Source organism: Callospermophilus lateralis, chromosome 10 (assembly GCF_048772815.1).
Source record: "Callospermophilus lateralis isolate mCalLat2 chromosome 10, mCalLat2.hap1, whole genome shotgun sequence".
Lineage (NCBI taxonomy): Eukaryota > Metazoa > Chordata > Mammalia > Rodentia > Sciuridae > Callospermophilus > Callospermophilus lateralis.
This window is the reverse complement of record NC_135314.1, coordinates 53,087,136-53,099,364: the sequence shown is the minus strand read 5'-3', so window position 1 is coordinate 53,099,364 and position 12,229 is coordinate 53,087,136. Positions and strand designations below refer to the sequence as shown.

The window sequence follows — 12,229 nt, the reverse complement described above, 5'->3', positions numbered from 1 at the left end:
GCAAGTAAAATAATAGAAATTTATTTTTTCTCTCTCTCACTTTTTCAACTTGAACAGAGTGTAAAGCATGTTATCATAAAGCTTGTTTCAAGTCTGGAAGCTGTCCCCGGTGTGAGCGGCTACAGGCACGGCGGGAATTGCTGGCCAAGCAGAGCCTGGAGTCCTACATGTCAGACTATGAAGAGGAACCCACTGAAGCCTTGGCTCTAGAAGCCACTGTCCTGGAGACCACATGAAGAAAGCACTTTAAGCCCTCTGTCTAGGGCCTGGGATCACATATAATGCAGAACTGAGCCACTGTTATTGAGGACTTTCCCCAGTTGGGGCTTTTTTAAAAATTCATTATCATTTTTTTTTTATTTTAATAACTTGTCTGACGTCCATGTGTCATCAACCTTTGTTAGGTTGATGGGTCCAGTCTCTTGTGACAGATAATTTGACCAGGTATTTCCATCAGAACTGACATGCAGGTCTTTAGAGCTTCTAGTGCCTCTTGTCAGGGGAATGGACAGTGAAAACCAATTCTTCTGACATCCATGGCCTTCTTCACTAGGATGGGATTGGTTGTAGAAGCATCTGATTTCCACTTTTACTTTGTTTTTGTACTGAAGCTTCTGAACCAGGCCTTTCTCAACCAACTCTTCTCCTTTGCTGCTGAAACAAGGGGATAAGTTTTCTCTCTCCCAGTCCTCCAATAGGATCAGACTGTGTCCTAGAGAAGCAGCAGAGAATGGACATTCTCTCCAGTTTGATTGGGTATTCTGAGAGCCAAAGAATAGATCATTACCTTCCCAGAATCCTCAGAGACCTCAAGGAAGCAGCCATCATTTTCCTGTTTGAAATATTCTGAGCATAGATGATGTCACAAGCTAAATTTCTTTATCTACTCTGCTGGGCTAAAGCAAAGAACAGAACTGAGGCTTAAGCCAATCTAATTTGTAGCCTACACCACAAGCATAAATGAGGCTCTGTTACAGAAGGAGCATGTGTTTATTTAGGGGAACTGGTGGCCTCCTCTTAAGTGGTCAGGTCTCCTTAATTAACCTAACTCTTTTGAGTGTAGGTATAATATTTCAAGCTCAGGCAAGTCCCTGATGCCATCCTAAGTGAGGACAGAAACCCCACCCACCATATTACTAGTGGGTTCCTTGCTGCTCTGTCCTGTTTAGTGGTCATTGTAGTTCTGAATAAAGCCCAACTTCATTCTCTGTCCCCTTCCTGCAACAGGGCTGGGACCCTCTGTGGTAACTGATCTCTTGCCTTATTTTCTTTTCTCAGAGTTGGGGTTAAACATTCCCCCATTGGTAGTGTTAGAGAACTTGACAATTTGTGGATGTGAATGTGAATGTTCCAGTGTTCTTGGAATAACAAGAACCTTTCTGCCAATTATGCACTTAACTATCTAGCCTGATGATTTTCATTAGTTCAGTCATCCTTTTCATATTATAATTTTAACATACTCCCACTCCCCACTTTAATGTGTATTTTGACAGGAAAAGGTCTTGGATGGGACAGGGTATAGGTTTGAACTATAAGTTGCTATAGTTCCTAACCTCAATGTAAAACACTGGTCAGGGTTGCTTTTCTGAGGGCTGGCAGCTCTGTGAACTAAAGCCCACAGCATTTTTGTTCTGGGACCGACTTCTTCCTGTATACCTGTCTTCCCATGGTTGGTTGCTAGTGGAAAACAAGTGGCTTGGGTACTTGCACATGGTTGGTGGAAGCCAATAAGCGCCTGAGCTGAATGTACCAAGGAGTCTCACAAAGAAGTGAAAGGGGTGTTAAGGTAATAGCCAAAGCTGAGGCTCTACCAGAACAAGAGGGAACATGTGGGAATTGGCCTACGGTGTTGATTCCTCTTCCTCAAACTTGGGCTCAGAGGGCTACGTCAGGCTAGAGACCCTGATGCTGTTCTTTGAGTTCATGGTGAAGCTCTGAAAGCCAAGCTTTGAAGGACTGACTAGAACTTCCAGGAACTTTGGGAATGACCCCACATAATTGAAGTCTCACTAAGGATTAGGCCCCAGATTTAGGCTGAGAGATTTGTTAAGTATGATGAGCTCTACTTCCAGTTTTGGTTTAAGTTTCAAATCCAGCTCCTTGCTCCAAGTCACTACACTGGAGGAGAGAGAGACTCTCTTATTGTCTGTCCTGCTTTTTTCATATCAACATAGGATCAAAGCTGAATCCAACAATCTGACATGCTCCTGAGTTTTCACTGTTTTTCTCTACCTCCCTGGCCCCATCCCTTTACATTGTGTGTTTTGGTGGCTTGGACACTATGCTGTCATAACTGTCCAAATACTCATTTATTTATTTGAGAGAGGGTAGAGGATAGGATGTTTTGAAAGCACTTTGCAACTTAACAGTATCTGAGAAGCTCCTGCTGATGTGGAGAGAATCTTCTGAATGCACTTAAGAGAGGAGCTTCTAAATAAAGTAGGAGGGGGGGAAAGTATTCTTTTCTGTACATAAAGTGGGGGGAAAACGTATACTTATAAAGTGGGGACAAAATTCAAGAAAGTGCAGATGAGTGGAAGGCAAACATTTGTCACTTAAATGAGGCCATTACTAACTTTCTTTGCCAAAGTTTTAGAGCTTTTGTTGAATTAAAAGGAGCAAAAATCTAAATAGAGATGTTCTGTGAGGGTACAACTCATGTTTTGAACTGGATTGATATCTACTTGCTATAGCTGTCACACAGCCTAACAGTTCATTGTCATCTTTAATAAACTAAGGAAATAAAATTCTTCCTTTCGTTTGCCTGTCTTGACTATTAGGAAAAGGTATTGAGTGTCTTGCATTTTTTCCACCCATACTACATCTGTCTTGCTCCTTTTCCACCACAACCACACAAATTCAGATTCTCTCTCAAATCTCAGTTACCTCAGATCATGCCAATTTCTTCCTAGCCATACATTCATCATACATTTGGGTACCTCCTACATGCCAGTCTCTGTGCTAATCTCTGGGCCATCACAGGTATTTAAATGGAGATAGTCCCCACTCATAAGAAACTTGAAAGTCTTGTATGTATAATTGGTCCTCTGTGTGTCCACAGATTCAAACAACTGTGGATCAAAAATATTTGGGAAGAAATTACAATAAAAAATACAAAATTTAAAACACTATTTACACAGCATTTACATTGTGGTGGGTGTTTTAAATGATTTAGATAGAATTTAAAATACTCAGAAGAATGTGTGTGCCATACCAAATTCTGTACCATTTTATATAAGGTTATTTGAGTATCTATGGATTTGGATATTCCTGGTGGGAGAGGGGACCCTAGAACCAATTCCCCACAGATACTGAAGGGACAACAATATAAGCTCTACTAAGAACTACAAAGGAAGAGAGAAGATTCTTGTTTTTGTTTTTTGGTACCAGGGATTGAACCTGTGGCACTTTCCCACATTTTATTTTTAAATACAGCCCTTTTTCATATTTTATTTAGAGACAGGTTCTTGCTCAGTTGCTTAGGACCTTGCTGAGTTGCTAAGGTTGGCTTTGAACTCAAGATCCTCCTGCCTTAGCCTCCTGAGGCACTGGGATTACAGGTATGTACCACCATGGCTGGCTAAAGATTCTGTTTTTAAAAAATAATGACAAGGGAACCTAATTCAGACTTGAGATAGGCAAAGCCCCTAAGAAAGTGATACTTCACCCAAGTCCCAGTGAGGTTTAGGAGTAGAGAGAAAGGGCTTTAGACAGGGACTAGCACATGTGCTTGTCCTAACATAAGAGGAGTCTGGGCAAGAGGGACATATTAACAATTTTGGATTTTATTTTGAGAACATTGATACAGTGGGCTGAATGTTTGTGTGCCCCAAAATTCGTGTTGAAACCCTTATCCTGATGTGATGGTATCTGGAGGTGGAACCTTTGAGAAGCAATTAGTTTAAGTGGGTAGAGCCCTCAAGATGGAATTAGTTCCCCTATAGAGTCCAGACAGGTAGATAGCTCCCTCTCCATCATGTGAGGACACAGCAAGAAGACAGATTTCTGTAGAAAGAGGGAGTCCTCACCAAGAACTTAATTCTGCTGGCACTCTGATCTCTAACTCCCAATCTTCAGAAATGTGAGAAACAGATGTTTGTTATTTAATCCACCCAGCTAATGGTATTTTGTTGCAGCACCTTAAGCTAAAATAATTGGAAAGCCACTGAAGAGTTTGTTCAGAGGAGTGATTGATGTAATTAAAATGTTAGCATCTTCTTTGCAGAGTAAAGAGTAAAAGTAGAGGGTGGGGGGAAGGTGAGATGGGGGGTAGGGCGAGGGCTGGTTAGGGAAGAAAAGAAGTACTTTGGATTAGAAAAAGAGGAATGAAGGGAAGGGAGGGAAAATGGGAATAGAAAAGATAGTAAAATGAACCAGACATTACTATCCTATGTGCATATATGGTTACATGACCAATATAATTCTGCATCATGTACAACCAGAAGAATGAGAAGTTATATTCCATGTATGTATAATATGTCAAAATACATTCTACTATCTAGAACAAATAAAAAAGAAATTCAAACTAGTAATGAATACATCAACTAGCATACTTTAAACATTTCACAAGTATACATGTACATCAAAACACCACACTGGTAAAAAAAAAAAAAAAATATCAAACTAGATGCCAACAATGAATCTCTTTACAAATAGGCATAAGGAAGACTTGTGTGTTTCTCCCTTAACTGCCAGAAGCCCTGCAACCACATATCTCTTCTTAAAGAACACTCTGATGAAGTGATAAGCAGAAATGAGATCTGCAGAGGAAAAAAGGAATGAAAGAGACTTTCTCTCATTCAATATTTTAATTAGTTAATACATCTGTGTGCTTAAATACCCACAAAAAGGTATACAGTGAAAAGTCTCCCTCCCATTTCTGTAGCCCCTGTATGCAGTTTTTGCCTCCCCCCCTTTTCATAGCCACTCTTACTATAATTTTTTTTAAAAAAACTTATATTTTAGTTATAGGTAGACAAAAGTATATTTTTTATTTTATGTTGGGCTGAAGATTGAACCCAGTGCTTCACACATGGTGGGCAAGCTCTCTACCTCTGAGCCACAACCCCAGCCCATTACTACATTTTTTTTTTAACTATTCCAGAGTTTCCTTGCGCGCCACATGTGTGTGTGTGCGCGCGTGCACAATTTCTTATTTGTCATCTTTCTTTAAAAATTGGAAAACTATACATTTTTGTACCTTGCTATTTTTCTTTTAACCATGTATCTAAGAAAACCTTCCAAATCTACATGAAGTTTCCTTATTCATTTTTTATAGTTGCATTTTTTCCATTGAATGAATGCACCTTAATTTGTTTAACAGGAACCCATTGAAGGACATTCCTTTGCAACCTATTTTTTTTATTAGTGCATTATAGTTATACATAATAGTGGGGTGCCTTTTGATATATTTATAAATGTATATAAACAAATTTCAATTCCCAGTACTACTTTTTTCCTTCTCTGCCTTCCCTTCCTCTACTTTACTGGTCTTCCTTGAAACAATTCCATCCAATGAAAATTGAAAATGAAAGAAATTGAAGAAGACTTTACAAGATGGAAAGACCTCCCATGGTCTCTGATAGGCAGATTAATATTGTCAAAATGGCCATATCACCAAAAGTGAATTATAGTTGAAATACAAAAGACATTCTTTACAGAAATAGAAAAAAAAAAAAGTCCCAAAATTCGTGTGGAAGAGTAGAAGATCTAGAATGGCCAAAGCAATACTGATGCCAGAGGTATCACAAAACCGGATCTCAAATTATTCTACAGAACTATAGAAGCAAAAACAGCATGGTACAGGCATCAAAGTAGACATGAAGACCAATGTAATAGAAGACACAGAGACAAATGCACATAGATGTAATCATCTGATCCTGACAAAGGTGCCAAAAACATATACCATAAGAAATGGTGCTGGTCAGTGGTGGTACACACCTATAATCCCAGACTCAGGGTGCTGAGGGAGAGGATCACAAGTTCAAGACCAGCCTCAGCAACTGTCTCAAAAAATAAAAAGGGCTAGAGATGCGGCTCAGCAATAAAGAGTCTCTGGGTTCAATCTCTGGTCCCAAAACAAACAAAAAAATTGTGTTGGGGAAAACTAAATAGCCATATGTAGAAGAGACTAGATTCTTATCTCTTACCCTGCACAAAAATCAAAGACCTAGGAATTTGACCAGAAACACTGCAACTGTTTCCAGTCTTTTACTGATACAAACAATGTTGCAATGGAAAACTTTATAAGTTATTTCACACAGCTGCAAATATTTTTTGTAGGATAAATTCTCCAAAGTAGAAAAGTTAGCATAAAAAGTATGTGCATTTGTAGTTCTGACATCACCAAATTGCCCTCCATAGTGGAATAAGGAGATTGGAACAGTGATGAGGAAAGCAAGTGTCATTATAGGGGTCATGTTCACACACCTAAAACTCACCAATCAACCTTCAATATATGGTCACACTCTAACTGCCTCACCCCATCTGTTATTTCCCAAACTTTTGACATTTTTCCAAGTACATTTTGATTTTTCCTCATTTAAGCGTTAACTCAGAGCTGAGCACAGTGGTGCAGAACTTTAATATTAGCAACTTGGGAGGTCAAAGCAGGAGGATTGCAAATTTGAAGGCAGCCTTAGCAACTTAGCAAGGGCCTCAGCAACTTAGTGAGACCCCATCTCAAAAAAAAAAAAAAATTAGAAAGGGCTGGGGATGTAGCTCAGTGGTAAAGCACCCTTGGGTTCAGCCCCCAGTATCAAAATTAAAAAATAAATAAATAAAAAGACTTAACTGTATGTCACCTTTCCGTGACCACATGCTATTCTGCACATCTTCAATGCCCTGGGCATTCTGTTCAAACTTCCTGTTAGAGCATTTTGCATGTGACCTCAGTATTCATTATCTTCCCTAGTAAAACAACAAACAAGCAAATAAATAGAACAAACAAATGAATAAGAAACTCTCTGTTCCAGCTGGAAACAAGTGAAGAGATGAGATGAAGTGGCCATGCAAGTGCCCTTCCTAACAAGAAATAAACCTGCAGCAATGACCCTGACTAACCACTGTCAAGCAACTGTCCTCAGCAGACTTTCTTCTGCAAAAACTCAGGGCGTCTTCCAAAGACCCAGCACAAGCCCTTTCCAATTCAGCCAGAAGAACCCATACTGAGATCTTAGGCAGAATGAAGGTCCCAACAGGCACAGCTTGCTCTCCCTGCTGCCTTCCTCTCCTTTGTAGTCACCGAAGTCTTAGAGTCAAATGATTTTCTCAATTTTCCTCTTAGACATAGGGATATATGTAATAATTTTCATTTACTGTGTTACTACTAGCTCATCTGCCTTCTTCCCACAAAAGAGCCTGAAGAGAAGAACATTCACCCACATTTTGAGATAAATATGATGTAGACTGACCTTGGAATCTTTCCTCTGATTGCATTATCTGTCCTTCAATGTGTCCCAGCTGTTTTCCTCCAAATCAGGGATCCATGGGAGACTGTAGTAGACAAACTCTGTGGGTGCCTCCACTCAGATCCATGTGGGCTCACCTGGTGATCATGTTTCTCTAGGGATAGGCTTGACTATTCCTGGAGAAGAAGGAGAGAAACACTTAGAAACATTCTGTTCTTATAATGTATTTCCCTCCCTTCCTTGCAATGGAAACAAGAATAATTTGAAACACATTGTAAGAGAAGGACAACAGGATTGTTCTTGGCTTGGCTTTCCTTTTACGTTCCTCTGCTCTCAGCTTTTTTTTTTTTTTTTAAACAGGGATTAAACTCAGGAGCACTTAACTACTGAGTTGCAACCCTATTCCTCTTTTTATATTTTATTTAGAGACAGTGTCTCACTAGGTTGCTTATAACCTCACTAAATTTCTGAGGCTGGCTTTGAACTTGTGATCCTCCTGCCTCAGCCTCCCACGCTGCTGGGATCTCAGCTCTTTTATTTCTTTTTCTTTTCTTTTCAATAGTTCCTTTCCCAAATCAATCAATCTGTCTATCTATCTCTCTATCTATCTTGGTATCAGGAATTGAACCCAGGGGCACTCAACCATTGAGCCACATCCCCAGCCCTTTAATTCATATTTTATTTTGAGACAGGCCTTCGCTAAGTTGCTGAGGCTGGCTTTGAACTTGTAATCCTCCTGCCTCAACCTCCTGAGTTACTTCCTCCTATCTTGATGAATGTGTTCTCCTTTCCCATCTCCTCCTTCCTCAGCTACTTCATCTGTAGCAGTTTCTGTAGCAGTTCTAACAATCTTTATCAGGGAACACGCATTCTTCATTCTTTACTTCCTTTATTATTAATCTTCCATTTTTTTCCTTGCCAGGCACTAAACCAGGAGATGTGATGACACATATACACGCTACAAGCACTCTAGGGACTTAAAAACTTCATGTCTACAATTTAAGCTGAGAGGAGAATGATAAAGTCCTGTGAGAGACTGCTCAAGCTGATCAAATAAATGTTCAAGTGTTTTCCAACCAGATAGGAAAGTAGCCCACAGTATAAAATTTTTACTTTGTTTATTGTTTAACAGATGTGGTTCATGGGAAGCCAATGCTTGATTTCCAGAAAATTCTCAAGCTTCTGTTCCCTACATTTAACTCAGATTTTATCTCTTCATAGGCCAAGAATGAAAATTCTGTTCAAAAAGAAAAAATACCATTGGACTACAGTTCCAGCCCAGCATCTATCCATTCATTCATTCACCCGTCTATCTACCCACCCATCCCACATAAACATCTGTTGATATTTCTGTGTGCTGGACACTATGCCATGGCTGTGAACATAATATAATATAATATAATATATATAGAACATTGTTTCAAGAAATGTTTACTGCATCATTATAAGAATAAAAAGTTAATAATTGAAAATATATGCAACCGTGAAAATGAGGGTTATCAGGGAGCCAAAAGCATTATGTAGAATACTTAACTATTATGAACTATTGACATTCAAGAAATTCTGGTTGTTTTTGTCCTGGCCAAATCTTATCTGTAGAGGACTGGGGAAGGCTTTTGAAAAGGAGCACCCTGACTCCATGTATTGATTACTGAGCGTGGGAGTGAGAATCATGACATTAGTGTGGGTGAGGCACCTCCACTCAGGGCTAGAATCCAGACATTTATTGAACTCCTAGTTCTGTTTAACTGTTTGTTTAAAATAAAAGAATCATAAATTCATTTGTACTTAAGCACTTGTTCTTCTTTATGTTTGCAATTCGTTTTATGTTGGGCATTCTGCTGCAAAACAATAAAAATGGAACGCTAAGGGAGGGAAAGATGGTTATAAAGATCATGGGGGAAATCTTGTAACACAATGTTAAATGAAAAAAATGCAGGAAAGGTATATGTCAAATTCAGATGAGTCTATGCTGATATAAATAAATAAATAGGAAATATATTATTTCTCAAGGAAAAATTTCACGTAGCCTCTAGGAAACCCATTACCCGCCCCTCCCCCAGTCTAAACATGAGAAAGGCATAAGACAAACTCAACTTGAGGATCTTTCTACAAAATACTAGACTAATAAACTGTCAAGGTCACGAGAAACAAGGAAAGACTGAAAAATTCTCACAGACCAGAAGAGACTAGGGTGATGGGACCCTGGGAACAGGAAAAGGATATTAGTGGGAAAACTGGTGAAATCTGAATAAATTTTGGAGCTTAGTTTAAAATAATGGTTATTTCATCTCTCCACCTACCTCCAACTGGAACAGGCAATCCCTGACATTCAAACAGCCATATGGTAATTCATTCATTTATTCCATTCTTGCAGGGAACATAGCAAATAAGACCACAAGAGAAAAGCCCCATGCCAGAGTCAAATATGCTTTTCCATATTCCCTCTGTATTTCAAGGGAAGACTTTCTTTTTTAAAATAAAACAATCCTCCAAAATTAACTCTTTAAGTAATTGACTGGTTTTCTGATATTTCAGTAAGCAGTTAAGAAGGAAAAACAAAATCACTCCATAATTCCATCATTTCAGAACCACAATTATTTCCGTATATTTTCTTTCCTTCTTTTATATATTTTTCCAGTCATATTTTTACATGTTTTAATTATGGCATAGATATACTTTTTAGTATGTAAACTTCTTATTTTGGAATAACTTTAGATCTGCAGTAAACTTACAAAGATAGTCTGATAGTTCTTATGCAGTCTTTACCCAATTTCAGTTTTCCCTAATCCTAACACCTTATCTTACTATGGTCTCTCTCTCTCTCTCTCTCTCTCTCTCTCTCTCTCTCTCTCTCTCTCTCTCTCCCCCCACCCCTTTCTCTCTTAGTGAATTATTAATTCCAGTCTACCCTCAATGGGAAAAAAAGATTAAGTTCCATCTCCAGGAGGAGGGAGAATTTACAAATACCATTTTTAATTCCTTGGTCTTGAAAAATGTACTATAGTAATGTATGAACACTGCAGAGCTGATGTGCCCACGTTATCACATCATATCAGTGGGCACATGATACCCAACAACGTCTTTGATGTCTTAGGCACCTGTGAATATTCACTGGTACTTATCATACTCTCTTCGGACCCAAGTCTTACAACTAAAGGTAAAGAGTGAACAAAGCCAATCAGAAAAACTCACCTTCCACAAGGTACCCAGGCAACTCATGTCCCAGAGAATAGACAAAGTGAAACTTCTCTTTACTCTTTAGCAACAACTTTACCCACAAATACTTTACTGGAAACAGGTTTTACTTTTTTTCAATAACTCTCTTCAGGGGTGGGTGCATAGATCAAACTGGAGTTCCTGCATTGTTTCCCTGGACTTTGAAATTTGAGCAGGCAATGATCACTCATTCTTTCCACCTGGACTCCAGGGACTGTCATTTTCCTGTGCTGTTCTGCACCTAGTTCTTCCCTTCAAATCTTTAAAAAACTTTTTTTTCTGATTAAATTAGCTAGAGTTGTTTTCTGTTGATGGCAAACAACCCTGGTGCATGCAGTGAAAGGGCAAAAGAAAAGGTAGTCACTGAATACAAATGTGTATAACTAAGTGTTTGGTTACAGTTCCTGCCCTTTAGGAATTTACCACTTATTTTTATGATAGGAGTACATAAATGAACATGGAGTTCATGTGTTTATAATGTACCAGACACTACTATTCTAAATTCTCGTATGTTTGACTCATTTAATCCTGCCAACTACTCTATGAAGTAGATACCATTATCATTTCCATTGTATAGAATAAGTAACTAAGGCACAGAGAGTTTAAACAATTTTTTTCCAAAGTAATACAGGTAGTAGCTGCGGGGCCTGGATTAAAATACAGGCATGACTCCAAACCCCACTCTGAACCACTGTGTTATGCCAAAATGCATGAAAAGACAGAGTTCTGAGAGGTCAGAGAAGGGAAAGGTCAATGTGGCTAGAAACATTGAGGAAGTCTTAAGGGCTTCCTGTTCTAGGACTGATTCCTAGAGTCTGGATGGGATTTAGATCAGCAAAGAGGCGAAGGAAGGTCTCCTGGGATAGAACAGAAGAGAGTGTGGCAGAGCAAAGACTTAGAGCTGGAGTTGAAAGTGGTGTTTAGACAACTGTGAAGCATGTTGGAGAGGGGTCTTTTGGAAGGAATTGAAGGAATAACTGGATAGCTAACAGGGGAAAAAATCAGGCCAATAAAGGGCCTTCAATGCCAGGTCAATCCCTGTAACTACCCTGAAGTGAGGGACCCTGTAGCTTTCACAGATATAGACCAATGTTTTGTTGTTGTTTTGTTTTAAGTTATAGATGGACACAATATCTTTATTTTATTTATTTAATTTTATGTGGCTGGGGATTAAACCCAGTGCCTCACACATGCCAAGCGAGTGTTCTATCACTGAGCCACAACCCCAGCCCCCTGACCAATGTTATGTGAATTCTGGCAATCATTTGAAACTCCTGATCAGGGGGCTCAAGAGGGCCCTAGAAAACAGCAAGCCAACCAGTGCACATTCTGCAAAAAGGAAGGTCATTGAAGAGGAAAATGTCCCTGATGCTTCCAAAGAAAGCCATGTATCGTCAGCAAGACCCTGACCTAATCTATCAGATGGTACAACTGGTAGAGGAAGGCTAGGCTTCTCACAAGTTCCCAAGTTGATTTCTAAGGAATCTCAGCAGACCTTAAGAGTAGATAGGAAAAAGGTCAATTTAAGTTGATCTTAAATACCTTGCAGGAGAACAGAATAGGAAACAGGTAGTCAGTCACAAGATGAACACTGGCACAAG

At 39.2% G+C, this 12,229-nt stretch overlaps 1 protein-coding gene across 2 annotated transcripts in view; it reads left to right on the top strand.

The window, feature by feature from the left end:
• Rubcn (rubicon autophagy regulator) overlaps positions 1-2,753 on the top strand; it is a 63,120-nt gene extending 60,367 nt beyond the window's left edge. For both annotated transcript variants that reach the window (XM_076868226.2, XM_076868225.2), the window contains exon 20: positions 58-2,753. In XM_076868226.2, the coding sequence (XP_076724341.2) occupies positions 58-236 (179 nt within the window). In that variant the 3' untranslated portion in view covers positions 237-2,753. The remainder of the gene's footprint in view (positions 1-57) is intronic.
• The last annotated feature ends 9,476 nt before the right edge of the window (positions 2,754-12,229 follow it).